The sequence below is a fragment of the Balaenoptera physalus genome, assembly GCF_965194825.1.
Source record: "Balaenoptera physalus genome assembly, chromosome: 1".
Lineage (NCBI taxonomy): Eukaryota > Metazoa > Chordata > Mammalia > Artiodactyla > Balaenopteridae > Balaenoptera > Balaenoptera physalus.
The window spans coordinates 74,242,039-74,266,532 of NC_138882.1; the positions used below are offsets into that span (position 1 = coordinate 74,242,039).

The 24,494-nt window shown below is 37.7% G+C and overlaps 1 protein-coding gene across 2 annotated transcripts in view; it reads left to right on the forward strand.

Moving 5' to 3' along the window:
- TMCO1 (transmembrane and coiled-coil domains 1) overlaps nt 1-24,494 on the forward strand; it is a 54,585-nt gene that overhangs the window by 856 nt on the left and 29,235 nt on the right. Inside the window, exons 3-5 of one of the 2 annotated variants that reach the window (XM_082413087.1) lie at nt 8,751-8,810; nt 20,540-20,586; nt 21,944-22,011. In XM_082413087.1, the coding sequence (XP_082269213.1) occupies nt 8,751-8,810; nt 20,540-20,586; nt 21,944-22,011 (175 nt within the window). The remainder of the gene's footprint in view (nt 1-8,750; nt 8,811-20,539; nt 20,587-21,943; nt 22,012-24,494) is intronic. The other variant, XM_082413088.1, reaches the window with a different exon arrangement.

The following is a 24,494-nucleotide window of genomic DNA, read 5'->3' on the forward strand; positions in this document are numbered from 1 at the left end:
CTAGAATTGAAGTCTGTTTAGAAATATAAGACTTTTTTTTAAAGAAAACTTTTTTTATAAATTTATTTATTTTATTTTTGGCTGCATTGGGTCTTCGTTGCTGCGTGCAGGCTTTCTCTAGTTGCGGCGAGCGGGGGCTACTCTTCGTTGCTGTGCGTGGGCTTCTCATTGTGGTGGCTTCTCTTGTTGCGGAGCACAGGCGCTAGGCACACGGGCTTCAGTAGCTGTAGCACGCAGGCTCAGTAGTTGTGGCTTGCGGGCTCTAGAGCGCAGGCTCAGTAGTTGTGGCACACGGGCTTAGTTGCTCTGCGGCATGTGGGATCTTCCCGGACCAGGGCTTGAACCCGTGTCCCCTGCATTGGCAGGCGGAGTCTTAACCACTGCACCACCAGGGAAGTCCCGAAATATAAGACTTTTATGCAGAATACCTAATACAAACCTCAGCGGAGTGACTGACAAGAGAGGTACTTATTATGTGCTGTGGTGGTTCTAAAGAAGAGACCCCATTCAGTTGTGAGGGGCTGTGGAAGCCTTTGTGATGCAGATAGCCTTGCAGTCCTTCATTCGTAGTTAGAATTTGGACAGAGGATGAGATGAGGAAGGAGTTCCAGGCAAAGGAAATAGTATATGTGCAAAAATAGGGAAATTTTAACTAGTAAGGTGTGTTTGGAGAACAACAGGTCATAATGATAAGTATCAAGGTAAGTGGTGTCTTCAGGGATAAGCCAACTTTCATTTGGGTCTGATGGTTGAAGGAGTATTTGAGGAAAAGGTTAAGAACAAGTCGAGTTTGTTGTTTTTGAAATAAAACAGGAATTCCACAGGATACAGCTGAGGGGGCTGCTATAGGCATAATGTGAATGGTTCCTTACAAGCTTGGTTTGGTTTTCAGTCTCCTTTTCTGCCTTATAAAGATTAACTCTAACTTTCACATCTTAAAATTCTTGTGACTTTCTGTATTCTATGACTTTACTGTATGTCTTCATAAGAGTTTGAAGTTTTCTTTCTTACAACATCCCATTTCTAATATCCACATAGTAACAATTTGTGGTCAGTTGTATAAAATTATTCTCCTTTTCTAGAAAAGGAGATTGAGACTCAGAAAGGTTAAATGACGTATTAATGTCTCAGAGCAAACAAAGAATTAGAAACCAAATTCAGGCCTTTTAAGTTACGGTTTACTGTTCCTTCATTTATTCAATGTTGATAATGCACCTCAACATATTTAAAACCAAACTCATTATCTTTACCTTCACACATGTGATCCTTTTCCAGTATTTCCCTATTCGGTGAATGGTACTTCCTTGCTTCCAATGGTGCAAGCCAGAAACCTTACTATACTTTCTTCATTTGGCTTTCAGGACACCCCACTCTCTTGGTTCTGCACTTAACTTGTCAATTGGTCGTTCTTTTGCAGTTTCCTTGTTGGTTCCTCTTCTTGACCTCCTGTTGTTGGGAGTGACCAATATTTATTTTTTTTCCTCTATACTCACTCCCTTAATGAACTCATTTATGTGCTCTATTTGCCAGTGACCCCCCCAAATTTATATCCTTAGCCCTCTCTGTTAATGCAAGATTCAAATATCCAACTATCAACTTGTTAATTCCACTGGAATGTCTAATGTATATCTCAAACCCAAGCTGTCCAAATTGAACACTGTTCCTCACTTCCAAGCCTGCTACATTTGTAGCCGTCACAGTCTTGGTCAGTGGTAATCCTGTCCTTGTGTAGGACATAAGGACATAATCCTTGTGTAGTTATCTTTGACTCTTCTCTCACAGCCCACATCCAGTACTGTTGGGCTGCCTTCAAATATATCCAGAATCTGCCCACTTTACATCACCTCCACTGCTAACTACCATAGTCCAAGCCACCATCATCCTTTGCATGAATTATTGTGATAGCCTCCAACAAGTGGTTGTGTTTCCCTGTAATCTGTTCCCAAGATAGCAGCCAGAATAATCTTTTTAAAAGTATATCAGATCATGTCCCTTCTCTGCTCATAACTCTGTGATGGTGTCCCATTTTAACTCGGAGGAAAAGCCAAAGTTTTTACAGTGGCCTACAGAGGTCCCCTGTTACGGCTCTGATCTTCTTTTCCTCTCATTCACTCTGCTCCACCCTCACTGACCTGTTTGCTGTTCCTTACTACACATCAGCCTCACTCCTGTGCTGGGACCTATCTAATGGCTGTTCCCTCTACCTAGAATGTTCTTCTCTGTGATATCTGTTTACCTAACCCTTGTATCTTCTTCAAATATTTGTTCAGAGCTCACCTCAGTGAATCTTAACTTGACCACCGTATTTAAAACTGCAGTCAGCCTACCTCCTGTACCACTGCCACTCCTCATCTTCCTTATCCTGCTATTTGTTTTGTTTTCATTCATCTGCTACAATGAACGCTTCACTAGGGCAGGGTTCTTTTTATCGTCGTTGTTTACTGATGTATCCCATGCACCTAGAAAAGTGGCTGGCACATGGTAAATGTCTAATAAATATTTGTTGATTCAAATACTTCCTTCTATCACCCTGTATGTGCAGTCCACTCTCAATCCCTGATACTATTGTCCTCCTGAAGAGTTTTCAGTCTTTCTACATCTCTTCATTTCCACCACCATCACTCAGCCTAAACTGTCACATTTCATTTGATTTACTGTGATAGCCTCCTCATTGCTCCACCTGCAGCCACTCAAATTTATTCTGTTCAGTAACACCTGGAGTAGTTTTTCAAAACACAAATCTGATTGTGTTATTTGCCCTTCTTAAAACACTCGATTTCTTCCCATTGCTTTGAGGACAAAGGTGTGGCCTACAAGGTCTAGCGTGGTCAGGTACCTCCCTCTCTCCCCCTCCGACCACATCTGCGTCATGTTTTTCCCTACTTTCTATTCTCTAGCCATCCTCTGAACTAATCTTGCTTTTTCCTACTATGGAGCTGGGCTTTTGTATCTGCTTTTTCCTCTGTCTGGAATAATTTTCCCTTCTCATTTGTCTAATAAACTCCTACTCATTCTTCAGATCTCAAAGCCTTATTTAGTCTCCCCAGCAGGATCAAATCTTCAGATCATGGGCCTTAATTTATCCAGATACTTCTCCTTAGAGAACTTACCATAATTACAATTTTTTCTATGTGTGATTATTATTATTCAAATAATGTCCTCTCCCCAACTGAACTGTAATTTTATGAGGGCAAAGGCCCTTGTATCTCTAGCACTTAACACAGTTCCTGGCACAGATTCGCTACTTGATAAAAGCATGTTGAATAGCTTAAAGAATAAATGATCTCTATAATGTAACATCACATGTATTCTTTGTGAGGAATTATTCTGCTATGATCATAAACTAGTTAGCCAGCATGCAGTGGCATCCAAAGACAAATTTCTTCATATCACATGTATCATGGAGTAGTCTTATGAAATACAAAACACATTTAGCTTCGAATTTGTTTGGATTAATATTCTCATACCTTAAATACTTATATGAATTTGCTCTGTAGATTTTGGGCTTCCTTGGTATCCACAACTAATTGCCTTGTTTCTAGTTATCTGTATTATAGAAGTTAAGTCTCCTTCACCTGACACCTAAATTCAAAGTAATAGTTGCCAGGCAAAGCTTCCATAGTTGTATTTTTTAATATAATTGACTAATGTGCTTGCTTTGAAGATAAGTATGAGGTAGGTTGGTGATGATTGGAATGTCTCATGGCATTTCTTATGGTCTTAGGTCCTCTATTTCAGGTAATCTATCAAAACTCAGTGAACATGCACAGACATAGAAAACAGATTTATGATTATCAAAAGGGAAGGGTAGGGGGAGGGATAAGTTAGGAGTTTGGGATTAGAAGATACAAACTACTATATATAAAATACATAAACAACAAGGTACTACTATATAGCACAGGGAATTATAGTCAATAGCTTGTAGTAAACTATAATGGAGAAGAATCTGCAAAAGAACTTACGTATATATGTATAACTGAATCACTTTGCTGTACACCAGAAATTCACACAACATTGTAAATCAACTGTACTTCAATTAAAAAAAAAAACACAAGAACTCAGTGAGCATGTATTATTTTCATTTATATGATCAGTTGAAACATATGATTGCTTGCTCGCTGTAGAGGTCACCATGATGAGTGCAGTACGCAATGAACGGGCATAGATACTGTCTTCTAGATATTTGTAATCAAATGGATAACTGTTATTTAGCATGAGATACTTAATAGGAAGAAATAAGGTAAATTCCCTCTTTGAACAAACGTCTTAATTGCAAACATAATCCTTTCTGACATTCTGTGTTCAAAATTTGGTATGGATCCAGGCAAGAAAAGTTTGTAGGGACCAAATTTAGAGGTGGCCCATGGGAATTCCCTGGTGGTCCAGTGGTTAGGACTCCACGCTTCCACTGCAGGGGGCACGGGTTCAATCCCTGGTTGGGGAACTAAGATCCCGCAAGCTGTGCAGTGTGACCAAAGAAAAAAGGAAAAAAAAAAAAGAGATGGCCCAGGCATAGAACTTGTACATAACTATGATTAGCATGTTAAAGGATCTAGTGGAAAGGATCCTTTAAAGGATCTAGACAATATGCATGAACAGATGGGGATTTTCAGGAGATGGAAACTATAAAAAAGTGTCACATGGAAATGACAGAAATAAAAACATATCAGACATAAAGGATCCTTTGAGGAAATTATCAGATATGCAAGGCCTTACAAAATTTTATCTTGGCCAACTATTGGAAAATACACTACACCAAGACAAATGAGTAAACCAAAAAAAAAGAGGAAGTTATGAACTCCAGGAAACAAGAGCTCCAACACAGGACTCAGGTGAAGGGAATTGCCGGGACAATGATGACGGCAGATTTAGATCTGACATTCTTAGGAATGTCAGCTGTGCACCAGGCTGAGCTTATAAGAGGGTGCTAGGAGAAACTTCTTCAGGAAAATTTATAATGCCTAATGATCTGACTTTGTACAGGAGAGATTTAGACAGCTAACTAAGAATCTGGGGCTGAATTAGTGATAAGTACGGAGACAACCAAACAAATTTTAAAATGCCATAAATCTAGGAAAAGCTTGCAGGAAGTTAAATCGTTTGCTACATAAATTACCTGTGAACAGTATTTTCACGGTCATAATTTTGTAAATGTTGAACTCACATTTAACCAAAATTACAACTATAACAATGGTATATAACTATAACAATTTTATGATGTAACTAGCTTATTTCAAGATATAGGGGTTAAAAGAGAAAAAAAAAAAAACTTTATGGGAGTTCCTTGGTGGTCTAGTGGTTAGGATTCGGTGCTTTCACTGCCACGGCCTGGATTCAGTCCCTGGTTGGGGAACTGAGATCCCACAAGCCACCGGCACTGCCAAAAAAACAAAAAAACCAAAAAAAAGGATATAGGGGTAAATATCAAAATAATCAACTAAAAGAGGTAAAAGTGGTTGCTCTTTGAAATGAAGGAAATAGGGAGTGGGGGCAAGCATAAGACCATTGCTTATCTTTAAAACTGACTCTTTAAAATAAATGAGTGTTTTACTTTGGTTATTTATTTTTTTTAACTTTTTATTTTATATTGGAGTATAGTTGATTAACAACATTATGTTAGTTTCAGGTGTACAGCAAAGTGTTTCAGTTATACATATACATGTATCTGTTCTTTAAAATGTTTTCCAGTGACAACTCTCATTGGATGATCACCAACTTGTAGACTATTAAAATAGTTACTACCTGATATTTTAAACTTATATAAAAATCTAATCTATTCACAACTTCAGGCAAACAAAAATCCTTTATGAGTATAAATAAGTAGATAAATAAGTAGGCAGCCACAGTTAAAAAGGCAGATATTTTCTGTCTATTGAAACAATTTTGAATCAGTCAATCCATTTTGGACTTTGATAGCTAATAATGAATTTAAGGTGACTAAGGTGTATTTTCACGCATTTCAGTGAACAAACCAATCAATAGTAATAAACCAAACTGAAGGGAAGCCTTGCTATTGCATCTACTCTTTGTTCTGTAATAAAGCGATGGGAAGCACAGGCTCAAAATGTAAAAGAATAAAATGAAATGAAATAAAAAAAATAAAATAATTAAAACCTCAAAAAAAATTTGTAGGGTTTTTGAGGAATACAAAGAAATATAAATATATTTGAATCAGAATTAGGTGTAGATTTCGTATCTTGTGCAAATCTGATCCTAGGCATTATTTGGAGAACACTGGTGTTACCTACAAAGCTGTCCTATTGTGGTGGGACCTTTGACAAAAGATGCTTTCATAAAGGTACCAAGTTGTTTGATTTAGGTGGTCTCTAGACTTATGAGTGTGCTCTAAATGTCAGTAAGTCTTTTTTTGTTGTGTCACTTTTATAACATAGACCAATGAAAGAACACTTCAGTAAATGAGAAAGATTAAAGTACTATATGTAATTGGATTCTTGTAACAAAATTATTTATTTGAGAGCATTTATTAAGTACAAATTATTGTAAAGTATGAAATATTTCTTTAGTTTACAGTGCAACAGGATAAAGCTTTTAGAGTAATTTATAAACTGTTTGACAACTCTGGAATTCAGAATGCAGCAATACCAGGTCATGGGTAAAAAAGGTGTTTCATAGTAGACGGCTTTTATTTTTGTCAACTCTGATATCTCCATTTCTTTTCTTTCTTTTTTTTTTTTTAGAGAAGGATCTCCCTTTATTTTTTTAAAAAATTTATTTATTTATTTATTTTTGGCTGCCTTGGGTCTTCATTGCTGCATGCAGTCTTTCTCTAGTTGCGGCGAGCAGGGGCTACTCTTCATTGCGGTGAGCGTGCTTCTCATTGCGGTGGCTTCTCTTGTTGCAGAGCATGGGCTCTAGGCGTGCGGGCTTCAGTAGTTGTGGCACGTGAGCTCAGTAGTTGTGGCTTGTGGGCTCTAGAGCACAGTCTCAGTAGTTGTGGCACACGGGCTTAGTTGCCCTGCGGCATGTGGGATATTCCCGGACCAGGGCTCGAACCCGTGTCCCCTGCATTGGCAGGCGGATTCTTAACCACTGTGCCACCAGGGAAGTCCAATATCTCCATTTCTTGTTATGGGGTGAGGTTCTGGTGAATAAATATCAGCAAAAAGAGTTTTCTTCGCAACTTCATGAGGTTAAAAAACCATTAGGTTAATTTATATTATCCCTAGAAAAGATTTATCTAGTCTTAATCCAGTGTGCTAGAAGATCAGGTTAATGTTCATTGTATCATCTTATGTTTTTGTTCTCTAGCCTTCTGACTTTTTTTTTTCCCCCTTGTTTTTTATGCAGTCATGGTTAAATGCCAAGTAGCTGTGTTATAGTCCTTCTGAGGTGGGAAAGAAATATTTTTTGTTTCTTTGGTTCATAATAATGATAAAGAATAAAGCATCAATGTTTCTGTCCATTATGTCTTTTAAAATGTTATTTCTGTAACATCTTGTAGAATTTGACTTAATTTCCTTTTATGATCTCATACTAGTAGTTCATTCCAAATCTGTCTTGGGACTTCCCTGGTGGTCCAGTGGTTAAGACTCCGAGCTTCCACTGCAGGGCACACGGGTTAGATCCCTGGTCAGGGAACTAAGATCCTACATGCCGCCTGGTACGGCCAAACAAAAAAAAAAACAACTCTTTTTTCCCCCTATATATGTCATGTTTTATCTTTTTATCTACCTAGAACAGTACCTGTCACTTAGACACCCAATACATATATTCACGCACACACATTTTATTATAGTCAGAACTTTACCATTTTATTTTAGTCAGAACTTTACCATTTTATTTGTAATAGTGGAGTTAAATTGAATTTTATATCTCTTTGATAAAGGAGTAACACCAATTTTGCCTTTAGAATTCAGCATACTTAATATACTAAGGGAAAGATTCCTACCTGCCAATTCTCTTTAATGCAGCTTTTAGAAATAATACAGGTACTGTACTATTTGCTAGTAAAGGAAGTATACTAAGATAATATAAGAAACAGATAATGTAAATAGAGTAAAGGTGATTTTTGGTGTATCTATTGCTAGTCCATTCATAGGTGATTAAAGATAGTAAATATAAAATATAAATATGTTAACACTATTCTTCTTCAAAAGCTTACTGTTACTCTATCGTCATATTAATTGAAAAGCCTCAGAAAAAATTGGTCTTAGCTTTTTTGGCTCTCCTGATCTTCCTACCCTGTGCATGTGTTGCCATTTTTCTATACTATAATTGTTACTTGATTATGTGCCCTCACTGAATTGCTTTTTAGAGGGCAAGGATCATGTTTATCTTTTTATTTACCTAGAATGGTGCCTGTTAACTTAGGCAGCCAATAACTGAATGAATGAATGCCCACCTTCTATGGTGAATATGAGAATGGCACTACAATTAATCACCTGAGAGAGCAGAATTTTAAAATTGTGCTTAGACTCTACCTAAGGCAATCACCCACAGCTAATGGTCTGAAAATCATCTCAGTTTTGATTATGACTTTGTCTTTATAAAGTCCTTTATGGGTATTTAATTAATGATGCTTACAATATTGCTGTTTTATTTTTAGAATATTGTGTTTACCTTTTACTGTCAGCAGGTGTGGGAGCATACCAGTTAACCGTGACCATAATCAAAGGCAGCATGTAACTTTCTTGTAAGCTTCTTTCATTGGTTCAGCTGTGATAAAACATCCTTTGTTTCTTTTGTGTAATGCATAATTAATTTTTACTGTGTTACTATGTTGTTTACAGTGGAAAAGAAGAAGGAAACGATAACGGAGTCAGCTGGTCGACAACAAAAAAAGAAAATCGGTAAGATGAGTTTATTGGTATACAAAATATTGAGGTTTCTTGGAAGAAATAAATTCTTAGGTAATGAAAATGTAATAAAGTATTTAATAGTGGTAACTTACGTTTGTATAGTTTTATGATCTACAAAGCACTTGCATATGTTATCTTACTTGATTCTCTCTGCTTGTTTTTGCTCTTAGGTTTGAAATTTCAGTTTAGTGAAATGGTGTTGACAGTCATGGCTTTTGAACTTGGCTGAAGGTTCTTGGCATAGTTTGTAAAAGGGTATTGTTTTTCTTATCTGAGATGATTATTTCCAGTTAAATCTGAGTTACTAGTATTTATTGTTGCCATAGCTTCCTTACTGAGAATTGACTGGTGATGGAGATCTACCAAGATGTAGGAAATTTTCTGCTGAGTAATTTTACCTAGTCTGCAAAATAATTACATGTTTTTGGTTTTCCAGTGTAATTTAGAATTTAATTACAGAATGTAGTTCAGTTCCAAAAAGACAATTTATAAATGACTGCATGTGATTTGTATTTATACTTTATGATGCTTCCTGATTCTAAAATCAGAACAAAATGGTTGTGAAATTGTGTATTTGGATCAGAACTACGTCTCTATGCCTAGGTCACTGCTGTTAAATCCCGGGAGATTACTCTACCAGGCTAGACTATACAAGTGTTCTTTTCTGGCTAAAGCTTTTCAATTTAGTGTAGGGGTATCAGATATGTTCTAAATGGCCTATTCATTTAGTTCCATGGCAAAATGCTACTGTACATCTACTCTGTATGTGTCAGTCACTCTGGTGGGCATTGGAGAAACAAAGTAGAATTCTGTCTTTTAAGACAGGGGTCCCCAACCCCTGGACCACGGACCGTTATCAGGCCACACAGCAGGAGGTGAGTGGTGGGTGGGTGAGGGAGTGAAGCTTCATCTGCCGCTCCCTGTCACTCCTCATCGTATGCACTACCACCTGAACCATCCCCACACACACACCCCTGCCCTCCTCATCTGTGGAAAAATTGTCTTCCACGAAACCGGTCCCTGGTGCCAAAAAGGTTGGGGACTGCTGTTTTAAGAGGTCTAAAGAGGAAAAACAGATCAATGCAGTGTAATACTTACTTTTTAGAGAGAGATTCTGAGTGTCATAAAAGTAAAGAAGAAAGGATATCCAAAAGAATCTAGAGGATCAGGTTTTCTTTAAGAGATAATGCTTAAGCTGAATCTTGAAGCTTTAGTGTGCATTAACTAAGTAAAAATATAAATAAATAAAATACTGGTCAGTTGAGTTCTTACCATCTGCAACACCCTGAAGTAAGCACTTGACATATTTTTTAATTCTCTTAACAATGGTATGTGGTAGTGAACAGTGTTACCTCAATTTTAGAGATGAGAAAATTGAGGTTTAAGTAACTTGATCTTGGTCATTCAGTGGTATGATGGATTAAGTCAGTGGTAGAGAAGGGGTTTGATCCTAGTCATTCATAACTTTAAGAATCTGCAGTTTTAAAAAATTTATTTATTTATTTATTTATGTTTGGCTGCTTGGGGTCTTCGTTGCTGCGCATGGGCTTTCTCTAGTTGCAGCGAGCGGGGACTACTCTTCTTTGCGGTGCACGGGCTTCTCACTGCGGTGGCTTCTCTTGTTGTGGAGCACGGCTCTAGGCACGCGGGCTTCAGTAGTTGTGGCACGTGGGCTCAGTGGCTTGCAGGCTCTAGAGCGCAGGCTCAGTAGTTGTGGCGCACGGGCTTAGTTGCTCCACGGCATCTGGGATCTTCCCAGACCAGGGCTTGAACACGTGTCCCCTGCATTGGCAGGCGGATTCTCAACCACTGCGCCACCAGGGAAGTCCCAAGAATCCGCATTTTTAAGCCTTGTATATTCTCGGTAGAAGTAGAGGGATCATATAGCAAGGTATATACCTGGAACTACAAATAGTTTAGTATAACAAATAAAAAAGAAGGTATGTATAAAGTGCAAGCAGACAAGGCTAGAGAAATAAGTAGGGCCTAGTTCATAAAGATCTTGATAAATTAAACTAAGGTAAGGAGGTTAACGTATGCAGAAGTCTTCCCATAACCATTAAGGGATTTAAACAGAGATTTGAAATCAGATTTTAAGGAAGACAACTCTGGCAATAGTTTGGAGGATGAATCAGAGAGGGGATGATTCTGGAGGCAGGGAAGTTATGAGGCTTTTTAAGTATCCTAGGCATACAAATGGCAAGAACCTGAACCTAGGCAGTGACAATGGGAATGGTGCAGATTCAGTGGATATAGAGGAAGTAGATGTAACAGGACTTGAAGGCCTTTGTTTTTTCTTAATTGTATTTATTTATTTGGCCGCATTGGGTCTTCGTTGCTGCACACAGGCTTTCTCTAGCTGCGGCGAGCGGGGGCTGCTCTTCATTGCGGTGCGTGGGCTTCTCATTGCGGTGGCTTCTCTTCATTGCGGAGCACGGGCTCTAGGTGCATGAGCTTCAGTAGTTGTGGCATGCAGGCTCAGTAGTTGTGGCTCGTGGGCACTAGAGCACAGGCTCAGTAGTTGTGGCACATGGGTTTAGTTGCTCCATAGCATGTGGGATCTTCCCAGACTAGGGATCGAACCCAAGTCCCGTGCATTGGCAGGCGGATTCTTAACCACTGTGCCACCAGGGAAGTCCCAGGACTTGCAGACTTTTTAGATGTAGGGTATGTAGAGAGGAATGAGTCTGGGAAAAAGCCCAGATTTCTGATTAGGAGAGGAAATATCGGAGAAGTTGCAGGTTGGGATGAGGAAGAGGAGAGGATGATTTCAGGTTTGAACATGTTAGATTTGCAGTGTCTGTGTGACAGTAGGGCGGAAATACTTGGTACACTGTTGGATGTATGGTTTGGAGCTGGCAGAGAGATAAAGGCTACAAATAAAATTTAGAATCATATGATTATAAATTATAATTGAGTCCACAAAGTAAATGAAATCACACAGGGAGACCATATAAAGTAAGAAAAGCAAAGGGCTGAGGATGGAGAGAGTCTTGAGACATAGAAATTTAAGGAGTAGCAGAAGAAGTGGAGCTTGAAGGGTAGCAGAAGAAGTGGAGCTTGAAAAAGTATTGCCAGAGAAGTTGGAAAGGAGTTGTGTCACGGAAGTTGAGGGGAGAGTTTCAGAGGACAGGAAGGGTTAGAGGCTGGGTGTTAAATATCTAAGAGGCAAAACAGAGATAATTAGTGATTTAGCAAGAATAATTTCAGTGGCATGATAGGGGATAGAAGCCAGATTGTATAGATTAGGGAGATAATGCATGGTGAGGAAGTGAAGACATTGAACATGGGTAATTCTTTGGAGTAGCTTTGCTATAAAGGATAGGAAAGATATAAAAATGGAAGGCACATTACCCACTACCCTTAAAATTGACAACACAAACTATCTATATACTCAAATTATTTTACCATGGAATGCTACCTTGAATTGTTTGCTCACCAAAATGTCATCAGAAGGTAAAAGAAATAATATTTATGAAGAGTTGCTTATCAAAATCTAATAGGAGTTACAAGACATAATATTTGTTAGGAGTTGCTTGAAGGACAAACATCCTATCCATTCTGTAGATGTCTAAATTTTACTCCTAATTAAACCAGACTATCAGAAATCTGTAAACCTAAACTTGTATTGTTTTGGACTTTATAAAATTGCTTCTACTCTATTTCACCTTGACATTTGCACTATTAGACATGTCATGAAAAACTCAGCCAGATAAAATTTACTGTAGTGCTGCTATGGACTATTTTTGAGAACATTATCTACAACATTACACGATACCCCTTTGACGAGAAATTGTGGAAACTTTCTAGTAGTTTTCAATGTCAAGACAAGCAGTGATTCTCATAAGTAATTAATTTATTTTTTATCTTATTGACCCTGTGCTTGAACTGATGGTTTTTCCCTCCACTTTGAGACTGGCTGCTAATAAGCATAGAGTCAGATTTGCTATTCCTCTCCAGCAACTTTATAAGACCAGTTAAATGTATTTTTGTATACTGACCCTATCTACAATTCTGTTATTATGCAGCCCTTACTTCCTCTTTGCTCAGATTCCCCACTTGGGTTTCTTTAAAAAAAAAAAAAAAATATATATATATATATATATATATATATATATATATATATATATATATATAAACTTTCCTGGTGGTGCAGAGGTTAAGAATCCACCTGCCAATGCAGGGGACACAGGTACAAGCCCTGGTCCAGGAAGATCCCACATGCTGCAGAGCAGCTAAGCCTGTGTGCCACAACTACTGAGCCTGCGCTCTAGAGCCCGCGAGCCACAATTACAGAAGCCCACACACCTAGAGCCCATGCTCTGCAACAAGAGAAGCCACCGCAATGAGAAGCCCGTGCACCGCAATAAAGAGTAGACCCCGCTTGCCGCAACTAGAGAAAGCCCGCGTGCAGCAACGAAAACCCAGTGCAGCCAAAAATAAATAAATAAATTTATTTAAAAAAAAACACAAACATATATATACAGTAATGGGGAGACTATAAAGAATGATATTGCTGCATTGAAAGAAGGGAGTTTTTAGTAAGAGCGGTGTTGTCAGCAATATTCAGTGTTTCAGAGAAGCAAAATATCATTGATATCACTAGGTGAAGCTCTTAGAGATGATGGTCTTGGATAGAGACATTAATTTGAAACTGAAGTATCTGAAGATTTTATGTTTCCCGTTCTTAATTTCAGGAGCAGATGTTTTGGTTATTTTACGTTTCCCTCTCATTAAAGAGAAACTACTTTTGATGTGTGAATTTTATTTAGATATTTTGGCTGCAGTCAAGTTACCTCAAGTAATGAGGAATTTAAGGATATATGTGATCCAGAACTCAGGAAAAGCTGAACTGATTGGTTACAGGAAGGCAGGAACTGTGTTAAAGCAGTTCCTGCAGGCAGAGCAAGCCCTGGGATAAAGCCAGACATTGGGCTCCACTCTTAATTTATAGTACTTCTCTCTCTTCTGTTGTTCAACTTCCCCACTTTCTCTGCAGTGCTTTCCTAGCATTTAATTTTTGCCTGCGCCTAACTTTGGCTTGTGTCCTGTGGTTCTTTCTGTATCAGTATTACTCATAATGTGCTCTCTAGGCCACCTATGTCAATATTGCTTGAGATACTTGTTACAAATGAAGGGTTCTGAGTCTTACTCCCAGGCTTTACTGAATCAGAATTTCTGGACATGGGACACAGGAGCCTGCTTTTTTAACAAGCTGCCCAGATAATTTTTAGACGAACTAAAGTTCAGGAGCCAGTTCTACATTACTGTTTTGCTGTTTCTGCTCCCACAGTTAAATGATTCACTTTCCCAAGATTTTTTGGTTTAAATTCCTGAAAGAAGGAATCTGACTAGCTCAGCTCATCTTTTTATGCCGTAGGTCATGGGTAAGTCTATGGATTGGCCTCCTTTTTGGTCAGTAGTGGCAGGGCAGGGGGTATTAGGAATCTTCATAAGGTTGAACCTCAACAAAGACTATGATGAGAGGGAGATATTCCCCAGAAGGTGGCTAGAGAAGGGAGAGCAGGCATTCTGAAGCTTTGCTGAATGGGGTGTGTATCTCCTTTCTTGGTGACTTGGAAATATGGGAGGACATTTTTGAAATTTATTTGGGGCCCTGAATTTATATATTTATTCAAGACGTTTATCTATGCTATTTGGATTTTCTATAAAAGAAGGCTGTATCAGGCATTTCATTTAAATTTTGCTTCTCCCAATCTACATGAAATTTTAAAGGCATGTCATTAATTGGTCTTCCATTCAAGACAACTCAGAATATAGAAATGTCATGGCATACCTAACTCTTTTAATCTATAGAGAAGCATCTGCTATTTTGATCATCTCTTCCTTATTTGAAAATGTTCCCCATCTCCCAAACTGTCGGTTTGATCAGACTACCCAGTTGCCCCGTGAGTACTTTAATTGATTTATATTCTTTGACAGAAAAGACACTGGTTATTTATTTTTTATTTTTTAAATTTTTTTGGCTGCATTGGATCTTCTTTGCTGTGCGTGGGCTTTCTCTAGTTGTGGTGAGCGGGGGCTACTCTTCATTGCAGTGCGCGGGCTTCTCATTGCGGTGGCTTCTCCTGTTGTGGAGCATGGGCTCTAGGCGCGCGGGCTTCAGTAGTTGTGGCACGTCGGCTCAGTAGTTGTGGCTTGCGGGCTTTAGAGCGCAGGCTCAGTAGTTGTGGCACCTGGGATTAGTTGCTCCGCGGCATGTTGAATCTTCCTGGACCAGGGCTCAAACCCATGTCCCCTGCATTGGCAGGCAGATTCTTAACCACTGCGCCACCAGGGAAGTCCCATCACTGGTTATTGACTAAGGTAAATGATGACGTGTTCCTTTTCTAGTTAAATTATGTTATCTTGTTGTACAAAGCCTAATGCTGTCAAGTAAAAATGTGTGATAGATTGGCTTGAGGTTTGTTCATTCTTTGGTCAGAATGGATGTCATAGTTGCTATTAGTGTATTCCAATACCTACAAGAAATGTAGCTTCTTTTTAATTGGAGTATTCCCTTTTAGAATTTTAATGTTTCCTTTTGTCTATTATCTTGGATAATAAATCATCCTAGAATATAAATATATCTTCTTTATACTTCCAGTTTTTTCTCTCCATGAAATTTCCTCAAATTTCATAGAGGGTGTATTCCAAAAGTTCAGTAGTAAAAGGGTGTATAGAATTCCTTTCAGATGGAGGAACTGAGGTATGATTCTCCTCTGTATTAAATCCTGAGGTTCTGAATGGCATAAAGAATAGTTCACACAGGACAAGTGAACACTGAATGACATAGAATATTTATTTCCAGCACTCGGCTTGGAACCTTTAAATTCTAGATCTTCAGGGGAGGTGTAGAAGGTTTTAGACATACGTTTTCTCCCTCCTGATGTCAACATAACAGTTGAAAGGTGGGTTGGGAAGTACAACCATCTTGGAAGCCTTGGGCTTAGGAGGAGGTTCACTAGCTATACTTCTTTTAAGTAACACACCACCAAGATGAAAATAACATTAGACTGAGACAGTGACTTCCCTACCTTATTGGGGCCAAGAAACAACTTTCTGAGAGGAGTTATGCTAGTTAACTGACAACAGTTAAGGGCTAAGTTACACACAGAGCAATAGAGAACCAGTCAATCACTTTTACTTATTTCAGTATACTCTTAACTATTTGGGGTACTAGAAGTTAAGAGTTAACTAGCTAGCTCTTATTGCGTCATCTCAACCAAAACTGTTCTCATAATTACATGAAGCATTATGGTCAAATATTTGATTGCTGCTAATAAATAATATAAATCATCATTTCAAAATAAATTGTTTGCACTTATTTTACTTACTAATGTGACTTTCCCAGAAATTATTCACTTGAGGAAACAAAGTTTCTTGATAAGGGAAAAGCAGGTTGTTTAAAAAAAGATACTTTTTTCAGTACAGTTTATTAGAAGTTGGATTATTCTTATAAAACCATGTATTACATGGTGGTTATATTGACAAACCTGTCTTCGTAAGCTTATTTAACCCATAATGTAATGTAAAAACTTTATTCTTAGGGACAATAGTTGGTTTTGTTTTTGTTCCTCTTTTGTATTGCTGGTAATTAAAAGCAAAATTGGTTAGGAAATAACATTTAAAATTTACTTAAATCACTGAGGCTTAAAGAAAAGTAGATTTGATTACAGTATGAGAGATAGAAACTCTAAAAGGATGTTTTAAGTACTTTTAAGGACTTAAATGTTTCACTTCTCATTGTGTCTAACAGAATATCCTTGTAAAACTTGAATCTTATATTTTAAAATAATGAGAATGAATAGAATAAATCGTTGCCTAGCAGTTTTATTAGAGTCAGGGTTTGGTAGTCATAATGGAAGAGAGATATAGAAGGAGTTTAATAATTTTCTAAGACTGGAAAGAAAATAAAGAGGGTAAAAGAGAACGTGGGTATTGAGAGAGAGAGAGAGAGAGAGAGAGATTAGGAGGATCTGAGATACAATTAACTGAGCTGGGAATGGAGAAAACTGAAAATGGAAAAACTTTAGATTAGGCATTGGGGTTAGTGGGGAGAAGGGGAGGTATATAAACCTAACTGTGCCTTTATGGAGATATTTACAAGTTTATTGTTCATAACTTGGGGAGTACCTGAAATTGCTTCCCTATTGGTAACATTTCTATTAGATCAGGTTTGCTGTTTCCCACATGGGCATTTCTGGATTTCTGAAAACTCTTACATTGTCTAGGACTTTAAATGTTAAAGTCCTTGTAGTGTTTATGCTTCTTGAGGCATCTTAGCATTTCCTGCCAACTAAGCACATCAAGGTCATAAGAAACTTGACTCTGTTTCTTTTATCCCCTCCAAAACCAGATGAACGTTAACTTATTTCTGAATTATTTGAAACCAACAAAACCTACTTTATTTGTATATGGTGGGCACCTAAAAACAATTTGAGTTGAAAAATCTTCAGTAACCAAGCATAGTAGTGTTGGGATATATCATAAACCTGTACTGCTGTATTCTTCTTAAGCCATGTATACATACAGTCTACCTTGACACTACGTATGGTTAGAGCTTCTGTTTGGACATAATTGAAAAAAGTGGAATAGAACTTCATAAAAACTGTGTCACTGTAGTGTCCTCTCAGCCTTTCAGGTTTTAAGTGCCTCTTCAGGCTACCAGCTTTATCATGAAAGACTCCTGTCCCTGGAAGGGGATTTTTGGTGTACGGTATCTTCAGATCAGCTTTTATTATATTGCTGATTCATTAAGCAATATTGAGCATATACTACAATACTGAGCAGCTAACTACTTGCTAATTACTGAGGATACAAAGATGAAGAAGTCCTTGTCCTCCAGGAGCCTGCCATCTAGTTGCATTGTTAAGTACATAAACAGATCATTATAACAAAATGTATAAACTCGGTGAGTATAATGATAGAGATGTGCTTGGAATATTCTAGAAGCATAAAGAAAGGACTTCTAATCCGGTGTCTAAGACTGCATTGTCCAGTACAGCAGCCTGTAGCTACATTTGACTGTTCAGATTTTAAATTAATTAAAATTATTAATAAATGAAGTTGAAATTTTAGTTCCTCAATCATACTGGTCACATTTCATTGCCTCAGTAGCTACATGTAGCTAGTGACTACTGTATTGACAGCACAGATATAAGATATTTTCATAACTGTAGAAAGTTTTTTAGAATAGTATTGCTTAAGGAATCAAGATTGTCAAAAGGAGGTGACACAAGAGCTGAGGCTTAAAAGTTGAGTATAGGCTAGCCAGGAAAGGGTTTGGTGGGGTAGGATAAAACAGTCTAGGTGGAAGTAGGGTAGGCAACCATCCCAATTTGTCTAGTCTGAGGAGTTTGTTGGGATGTGAGATTTTCAGAGCTAAAACTGGAACAGTCTGGGGAAAACTGGGACGCTTGGTCACCCAAGGTAGAAGAGACTTTGTGAACAAACACACTGAATCAAGAGAAAAGCATCATATATACAGGAACTTAAAGTTGTTTGGTATTGTAAGAACATAAAAATGTATGGGAGCGGTTGGAAATGTGGCTGCAGAAGTAAGCAGGGGCCAGATGCAGGACTTGCAGGTGATAGTGAAACATGATCTTGGGACTTCCCTGGCAGTTCAGTAGTTAAGACTCCACGCTTCCACTGCAGGGGGTGCATTCGATCCCTCATCGGGGAACTAAGATCCCACGTGCCGTGTGGCGTGGCCAAAAAAAAAAGAAACATGATCTTGGGATGAAAAGCCATGGAAGGATTTTAAGCTGGGGAGTATCATGATTTTGTTCAGTTTTGCCTTTTAAGTAGATCTGACTGCATTTATGTGGAAGATGGATTTGAGGGAACAAGTTTGGAGGCAGATCTGTTAGGAGACTTGAAAGTAATATAGGTTAAGAGATGTTAGAAATCCTAACTAAGGAAGTGATAGTAAGGAGGGGAAGAGGTGGATTTCATAAGTATTTATGAGGTATAATTAATAGGACTTGGTGTTTGATTGAAGATAGAGTAGGGAGTCAAGGATGTGCCAAGGTTTCTAGCATAGATGCTTTTCTATACCTTTCTTTTCATGTCTCAGTGGTAGTCCTTTTCCCTCTCTACTTGATTTTATGCCTGTTTACCTTCTAGTCATCCCAATCTTCAAACACCCAATTTTAAAAAGTCTTATTACATCGTAAGAGGGCTGCTCAGGTAGAAAAAGAGCTCTAGTCCCCGAGATACACCTTAGTTCCACCCCATTTTGTTCATTTTCTTCCATATATCTTCATAATCCCCACTTTCTCCTGCCTGTATCCTTTCCCCCCAGGGAGAACAAACTGGATAGGAACGATTTAAGACAAGGAAGCATATATTCATCTCACCGTACATTGTTTGGAAACTACACTCCAGTCTGCGGTTCCTGTAGGCCTGTTCTTCCTTCCTTTCCTTTAACTGCCTGCACTTGCAGCCCTCACACAAGTTTCATATATTCTAATTGTATATTTTTTATTTTAGAGGGTATTATATTTTAATTTCATAATCTTCCTGTGAGGGTGAGGATTTGTGTGTGTTTTGTTCATTCATTTATCCCTAGTGCTCAGAAAAGTGCTCGGCATTTAGTAGGTAATCAGTAAGTATTTGTTGAATAAATTGATCCTGGTGATAAAAATGCATAATCAAAGAAAGCAGTAGCATAGTATATATAGAGATCATTGGGTTGGGAGTTGGGAAACTTGGTTTCTCATCCTGGCTTTGGCATAAAATACCTGTGTGGTCTCTGAGAAGTCACTTCTCCTTTGCTGGGCCTCAATTTCTTCTTAAGTACAATAAAGTCCCTTACGTTGATGGAATACAGTAAATAAGGTCATTAATGTACAGCTGAGACTTCTTTAGCAGTTTAGGTTCTGTCTATATAACAATTTTCTTGAAATATATGTCAAATTTCCTAGCTTTCCAGGTGACTTAACTATGAAACTATGCTTATTTTTAGATTGATTTGACTGTAATATGAAAGAACCTGAATCTTAAATTCATCTTAATTGGCTTTTAATTTTTAGACTCCATGCTCTCTTAAAGAAACTGAAAGAGGGGGAAAAAATCATAACAGATGGGGAATTAATACTTGAAACCTAAGTACAGTCATTATGGTTGTACTTCCTTTTGATGTAAAGTAAGAGTATATCTTTTTTTTTTTTTTTTAATTTATTTTTGGCTTGTTGGGTCTTCGTTTCTGTGCGAGGGCTTTCTCTGGTTGTGGCAAGCGGGGGCCACTCTTCGTCGCGGTGCGCGGGCCTCTCACTATCGCGGCCGCTCTTGTTGCGGAGCACAGGCTCCAGACGCGCAGGCTCAGTAATTGTGGCTCACGGGCCCAGTTGCTCCGCGGCATGTGGGATCTTCCCAGACCAGGGCTCGAACCCGTGTCCCCTGCATTGGCAAGCAGATTCTCAACCACTGCGCCACCAGGGAAGCCCAAGAGTATATCTTAATGTACAGAGTTCAGACACTTAAAGTTTAAATTAAACTTTAAATATTTTTATTTATTTAATTTGAACTATTTTGGTGCCCTGCTGCATTTGAATTTTCTGTTAGTACAAAGTATACAGTATTCCATGTATTCAGCTTATCTTACTAAGTGATACTGAGACAGAAGTGCTATTATAGTCATCAGGCAGTGACAGTTTAACATCTGCTTTGCGCTCAGCGCTGTGTATATTAACCAGTTCATTAATTCTTTGCAGAGCGGCAAGAAGAGAAACTGAAGAATAATAACAGGGATCTATCAATGGTAAGAGTCCTAAATATAACTTCATGATAAACCACATGTTTTTCAGCAAAAGACCCTGATTTTCATCAAGTACACTGCACTTACCTTTTCAGAAATTTATAGTTATGCAGGGTATAAATAATATCATGGTTGTTCCTGGACCAAATAGAAGTGAAAATATGCTACTGGGCTGAAGCTTCATGTTAGTAATATGAATAGCTTTTTTTTAAGGCTCTCTCGAAGTCATAATTTGTCCCTTTCACACAGTTTTTATTAGCTTCCCCCTTATGTTTTCAAATGAAGTAGCTTATTTTCTTTTTCTTCCTCATGTTATTGCTGAATCTTTGGCTTTATGGTGACCTGGTAATCCCAAATAGGAGTTGGAGCATCATAGATGGCCTTTATTTTGGCCTTTATTCTTTAAGAGGCCTTTTGATCTGAGGGTCAGGCATATCATAAAGTGTAAGGAAAAGTGATTTTATTAGCCATTTACTCATTATTTATAAAGAGTAGAGTTCAAGCATGTCTTTCTGAGGTGCAGGTAGGCTAATTATATGGCTTGACTTATTTTTCTACTTAATTTCTGTATATTCAACACAGGACATCTAAACTGTGCAACAGTTGTCTTTTGCTTACCAAGAGACCTGTGCTATATTATTTTATCTTCTGTTTCCTGAAAATCTTATTAAGAAAGATCATAATTTAGAAGTGCATTTTTTTGAAAATAGCTTTTCTGTTGTCGCAATTATTACATGTTCATGAGACCAAATTTGGAAACTGCAGAAAGAAGAGATAAAAATTGCTGATAAACTGTTAATCTTATATCTTTATGATCTTCTATTTGATTATACTTTTATGGCACATGTAATCAAGAAAGAAGTTAGCTACAAGAAACAAAATGCTTAATAATGGCTTAAACATATAAAATTTTTTTCACTTGCTCAAGAGGTACAGAAGTTGGTAGTCCTGGGCTGCTGTGGCAGCACAGTAATGTCACTAAGGACTCAGGTTAACCTTCCTTAGCTTATGGTCATTTGGTTGTTTGATGGTGCTTTACTGTCAGGCATTATGTTCTTCATTCCAGGCAAGAAGTATGGGCAAAAGGCCTAAAGGGATGCTAGCCAAGTTTGTCCCTTTTAAAAGTTCTGGTTGGTACTTACATCTCATTGGCCAGAGTTGGGTCATATGGCCACCCCAATACTGTTCATCAGAAGCTGGCAAGGAGAAGAGGCCTTGGAGGTGGAGGGTGGGTTAGCCAATAAACAGCTTTTTGCCAAGGAGCATCTTTTAAAAATGACATGAAACCAAAACTTTTGGGGTGTGCTTTAGTGGTGCTTTTTCTCTAGTGTAAAATAACAATTGGTTGGTTTCCTTCCAGGTTCGAATGAAATCCATGTTTGCAATTGGCTTTTGTTTTACTGCCCTAATGGGAATGTTTAATTCTATGTGAGTAGCCTTTTATATGGTTTTATCTAAATATTGCTCTATGTGTGTGTATATGTGAACAATTAACTTTTTTGGTAATATTTTGATATTTCAAATTTACAGAAGAGCTACAAGAATAGTACATTGATTAACCAGATTCACAATTGTTAACATTTTGCCTCATTTGCTTTCCTTTTTTCTCTGTTTCTCCATATCATATATGTACTCATTCATACATTATTTGTATATTTTTCTGAATCATTCAAGAGTTTGTTGTAGGCTTCATGCCTCTTTACCCATAACTACTCAAGTGTGTATTTCCTAAGAACATGGACGTTCTCTTACTTAACCTCAATCCAGTTATCAAACTCAAGGGAAATTTAATTTTGATGGAATACAATTATAACTTTTTCACCCTCTTAATATTGAGGATATCTTATGTGTAAGGCAAAGACTAAGGTTTTATGGGTCCTCTAAAAAGAATTTAATATGTCTCCTGGGTTTTTTAAGTTCCTTACTAACAAACTGCTTCAAAATGAAGGTAGTCGTACAGAGATGTTTTGACTCTTAAAATAGAGTCTTAACAACTATAATCTTGTTTAATGATAAGGTAGGTTACTATTGTCTAAACTAGCATATAGCAGGCCTGAGTAATTGTGGGACTGCTTTTGACAGAAGCTGGGAAAGTATCCAGAGATGACAAGCTGTCATTTATTACCTTTCAGAGCTCACCTGAACTACCACGCATTTTCCTCACTCACTCTTTTTCTTCCCTTTCTCCTACTCTTTCTCCCCTGCTTCATTTCTACCTGTCTGTCTCTTTCTCTCCTTGTACCCACCCCCCACCCCACCTCCATGTTCTTCTCTTCCCACCTGTCAAGGGCCTACTTTGTGCCAGGCATTGTGCTAGGTATCAGAATATAACAAATAAGGTGTGTTCCCTGCCCTCAGTAATATCAAAATTTTATGGAAAGAAAGGACAAACAAATCAATACATTGATGGATGTTACAATAGATGTGTGTGTGTGTGAAATATAGTAGGGGGGAGAAAGGGAGTGGTTATTTTTACTTAGGTGAGGCACCAAAGGGAATGTCCAAAATGATTTTAATACAGAATTTCCACTTAACTAGTGATTACTAAAATCATAGACCTTTAGTGCTGAAAAGGACCTTTGGAAGGTTAAATAACTTGCCCAAGGTTTCTAGAAGTCTCATAATTTCTAACTTATAACTCTAAACTCAGTATTCTTTTTTCACTGCTGTGCTTTCTCTCATTTCTTGGGTATATATCACCGTGGATTACCAGGCAAACCAAACACTGAAAGATTTTGTGGTTAACTAGTAAGCTTCATTGGTACAACTCAAATACTCAAATATTCTTTAATTTGTCACATTCTGGACAGTATAGAGCTAGCTAAGTACTCATCTATATTTTAAAAATTTGATGCTTAACGTCTTATTTTTCTCATACTTCTGATTTTTAAAATAATATTTTTATAGGTTAGTGGTGTGTGTGTGTACAGCTATTCTTATTGGTCTTGGCTTTATTGTGTGATACCTACAATAAATTTGAATCACTGCTTTGCTTGAAGTTCAGCATTTGATTTTATTCCTTAGTCTTATGTACAGGTGGGTTCTAACGAAATAGGCTGATTAAGAAAGAACTGTGGGGAATATAGCCAATATTTTATAATAACTCTAAATGGAGTATAATCTTTAAAAACTGCGAATCACTATGTTGTACACCGGAAACTTATGTAATATTGTAAATCACCTATACCTGAATTTTAAAAAAAAGAAAAGGAAGAAAGAATGGTGGCCATTTCTACCAGTGGTAATGCTGCCTTATATTCATGTGGTTCCCTTTCTTAATGTTATTTGTGAACATATCGTGGTATGAATGGCTGCTCTATGGGAGGGGCATCTGATTCAAATATATTTTTCTCACAATGCCATATTTTTCCCCTCAGGTGGAACCTTTTATTACATTTTTTTCTGTAATCATTGAAGTAATAAATTCTTACTGGAAAAATTCCAATAATATATAAATGTATAAAATATAAAGTAAAGATCACTCTGCCTTCCTCAAATGAGTGTGTGTCCTTTCAAGATCTGTACTTCTTCTCTCCGTATACAAACATTTAGATATTTGTATGTATTAATTTTTATACCCCAAAATGGTTGTTTTGTAACCTGCTATAGTTACCTGTGATAATTTTTTAAATACAGTATGTGTAACTCTTGCATAATCATTTTTAGAGGATTTTTATTATTTTTAATTTTTTTAAAATTTATTTTTTTATTTTTATTTTTTTTGGTTGCGTTGGGTCTTCATTGCTGCACGCAGGCTAGGATTTTTAAAATTATTTATTTATTTGGTGGCACCAGGTCTTAGTTGTGGCTCGTGGGCTCCTTGGTTGCGGCATGCGAACTCTTAGTTGCAGCATGCATGTGGGATCTAGTTCCCTGACCAGGGATCAAACCCGGACCCCCTGCATTGGGAG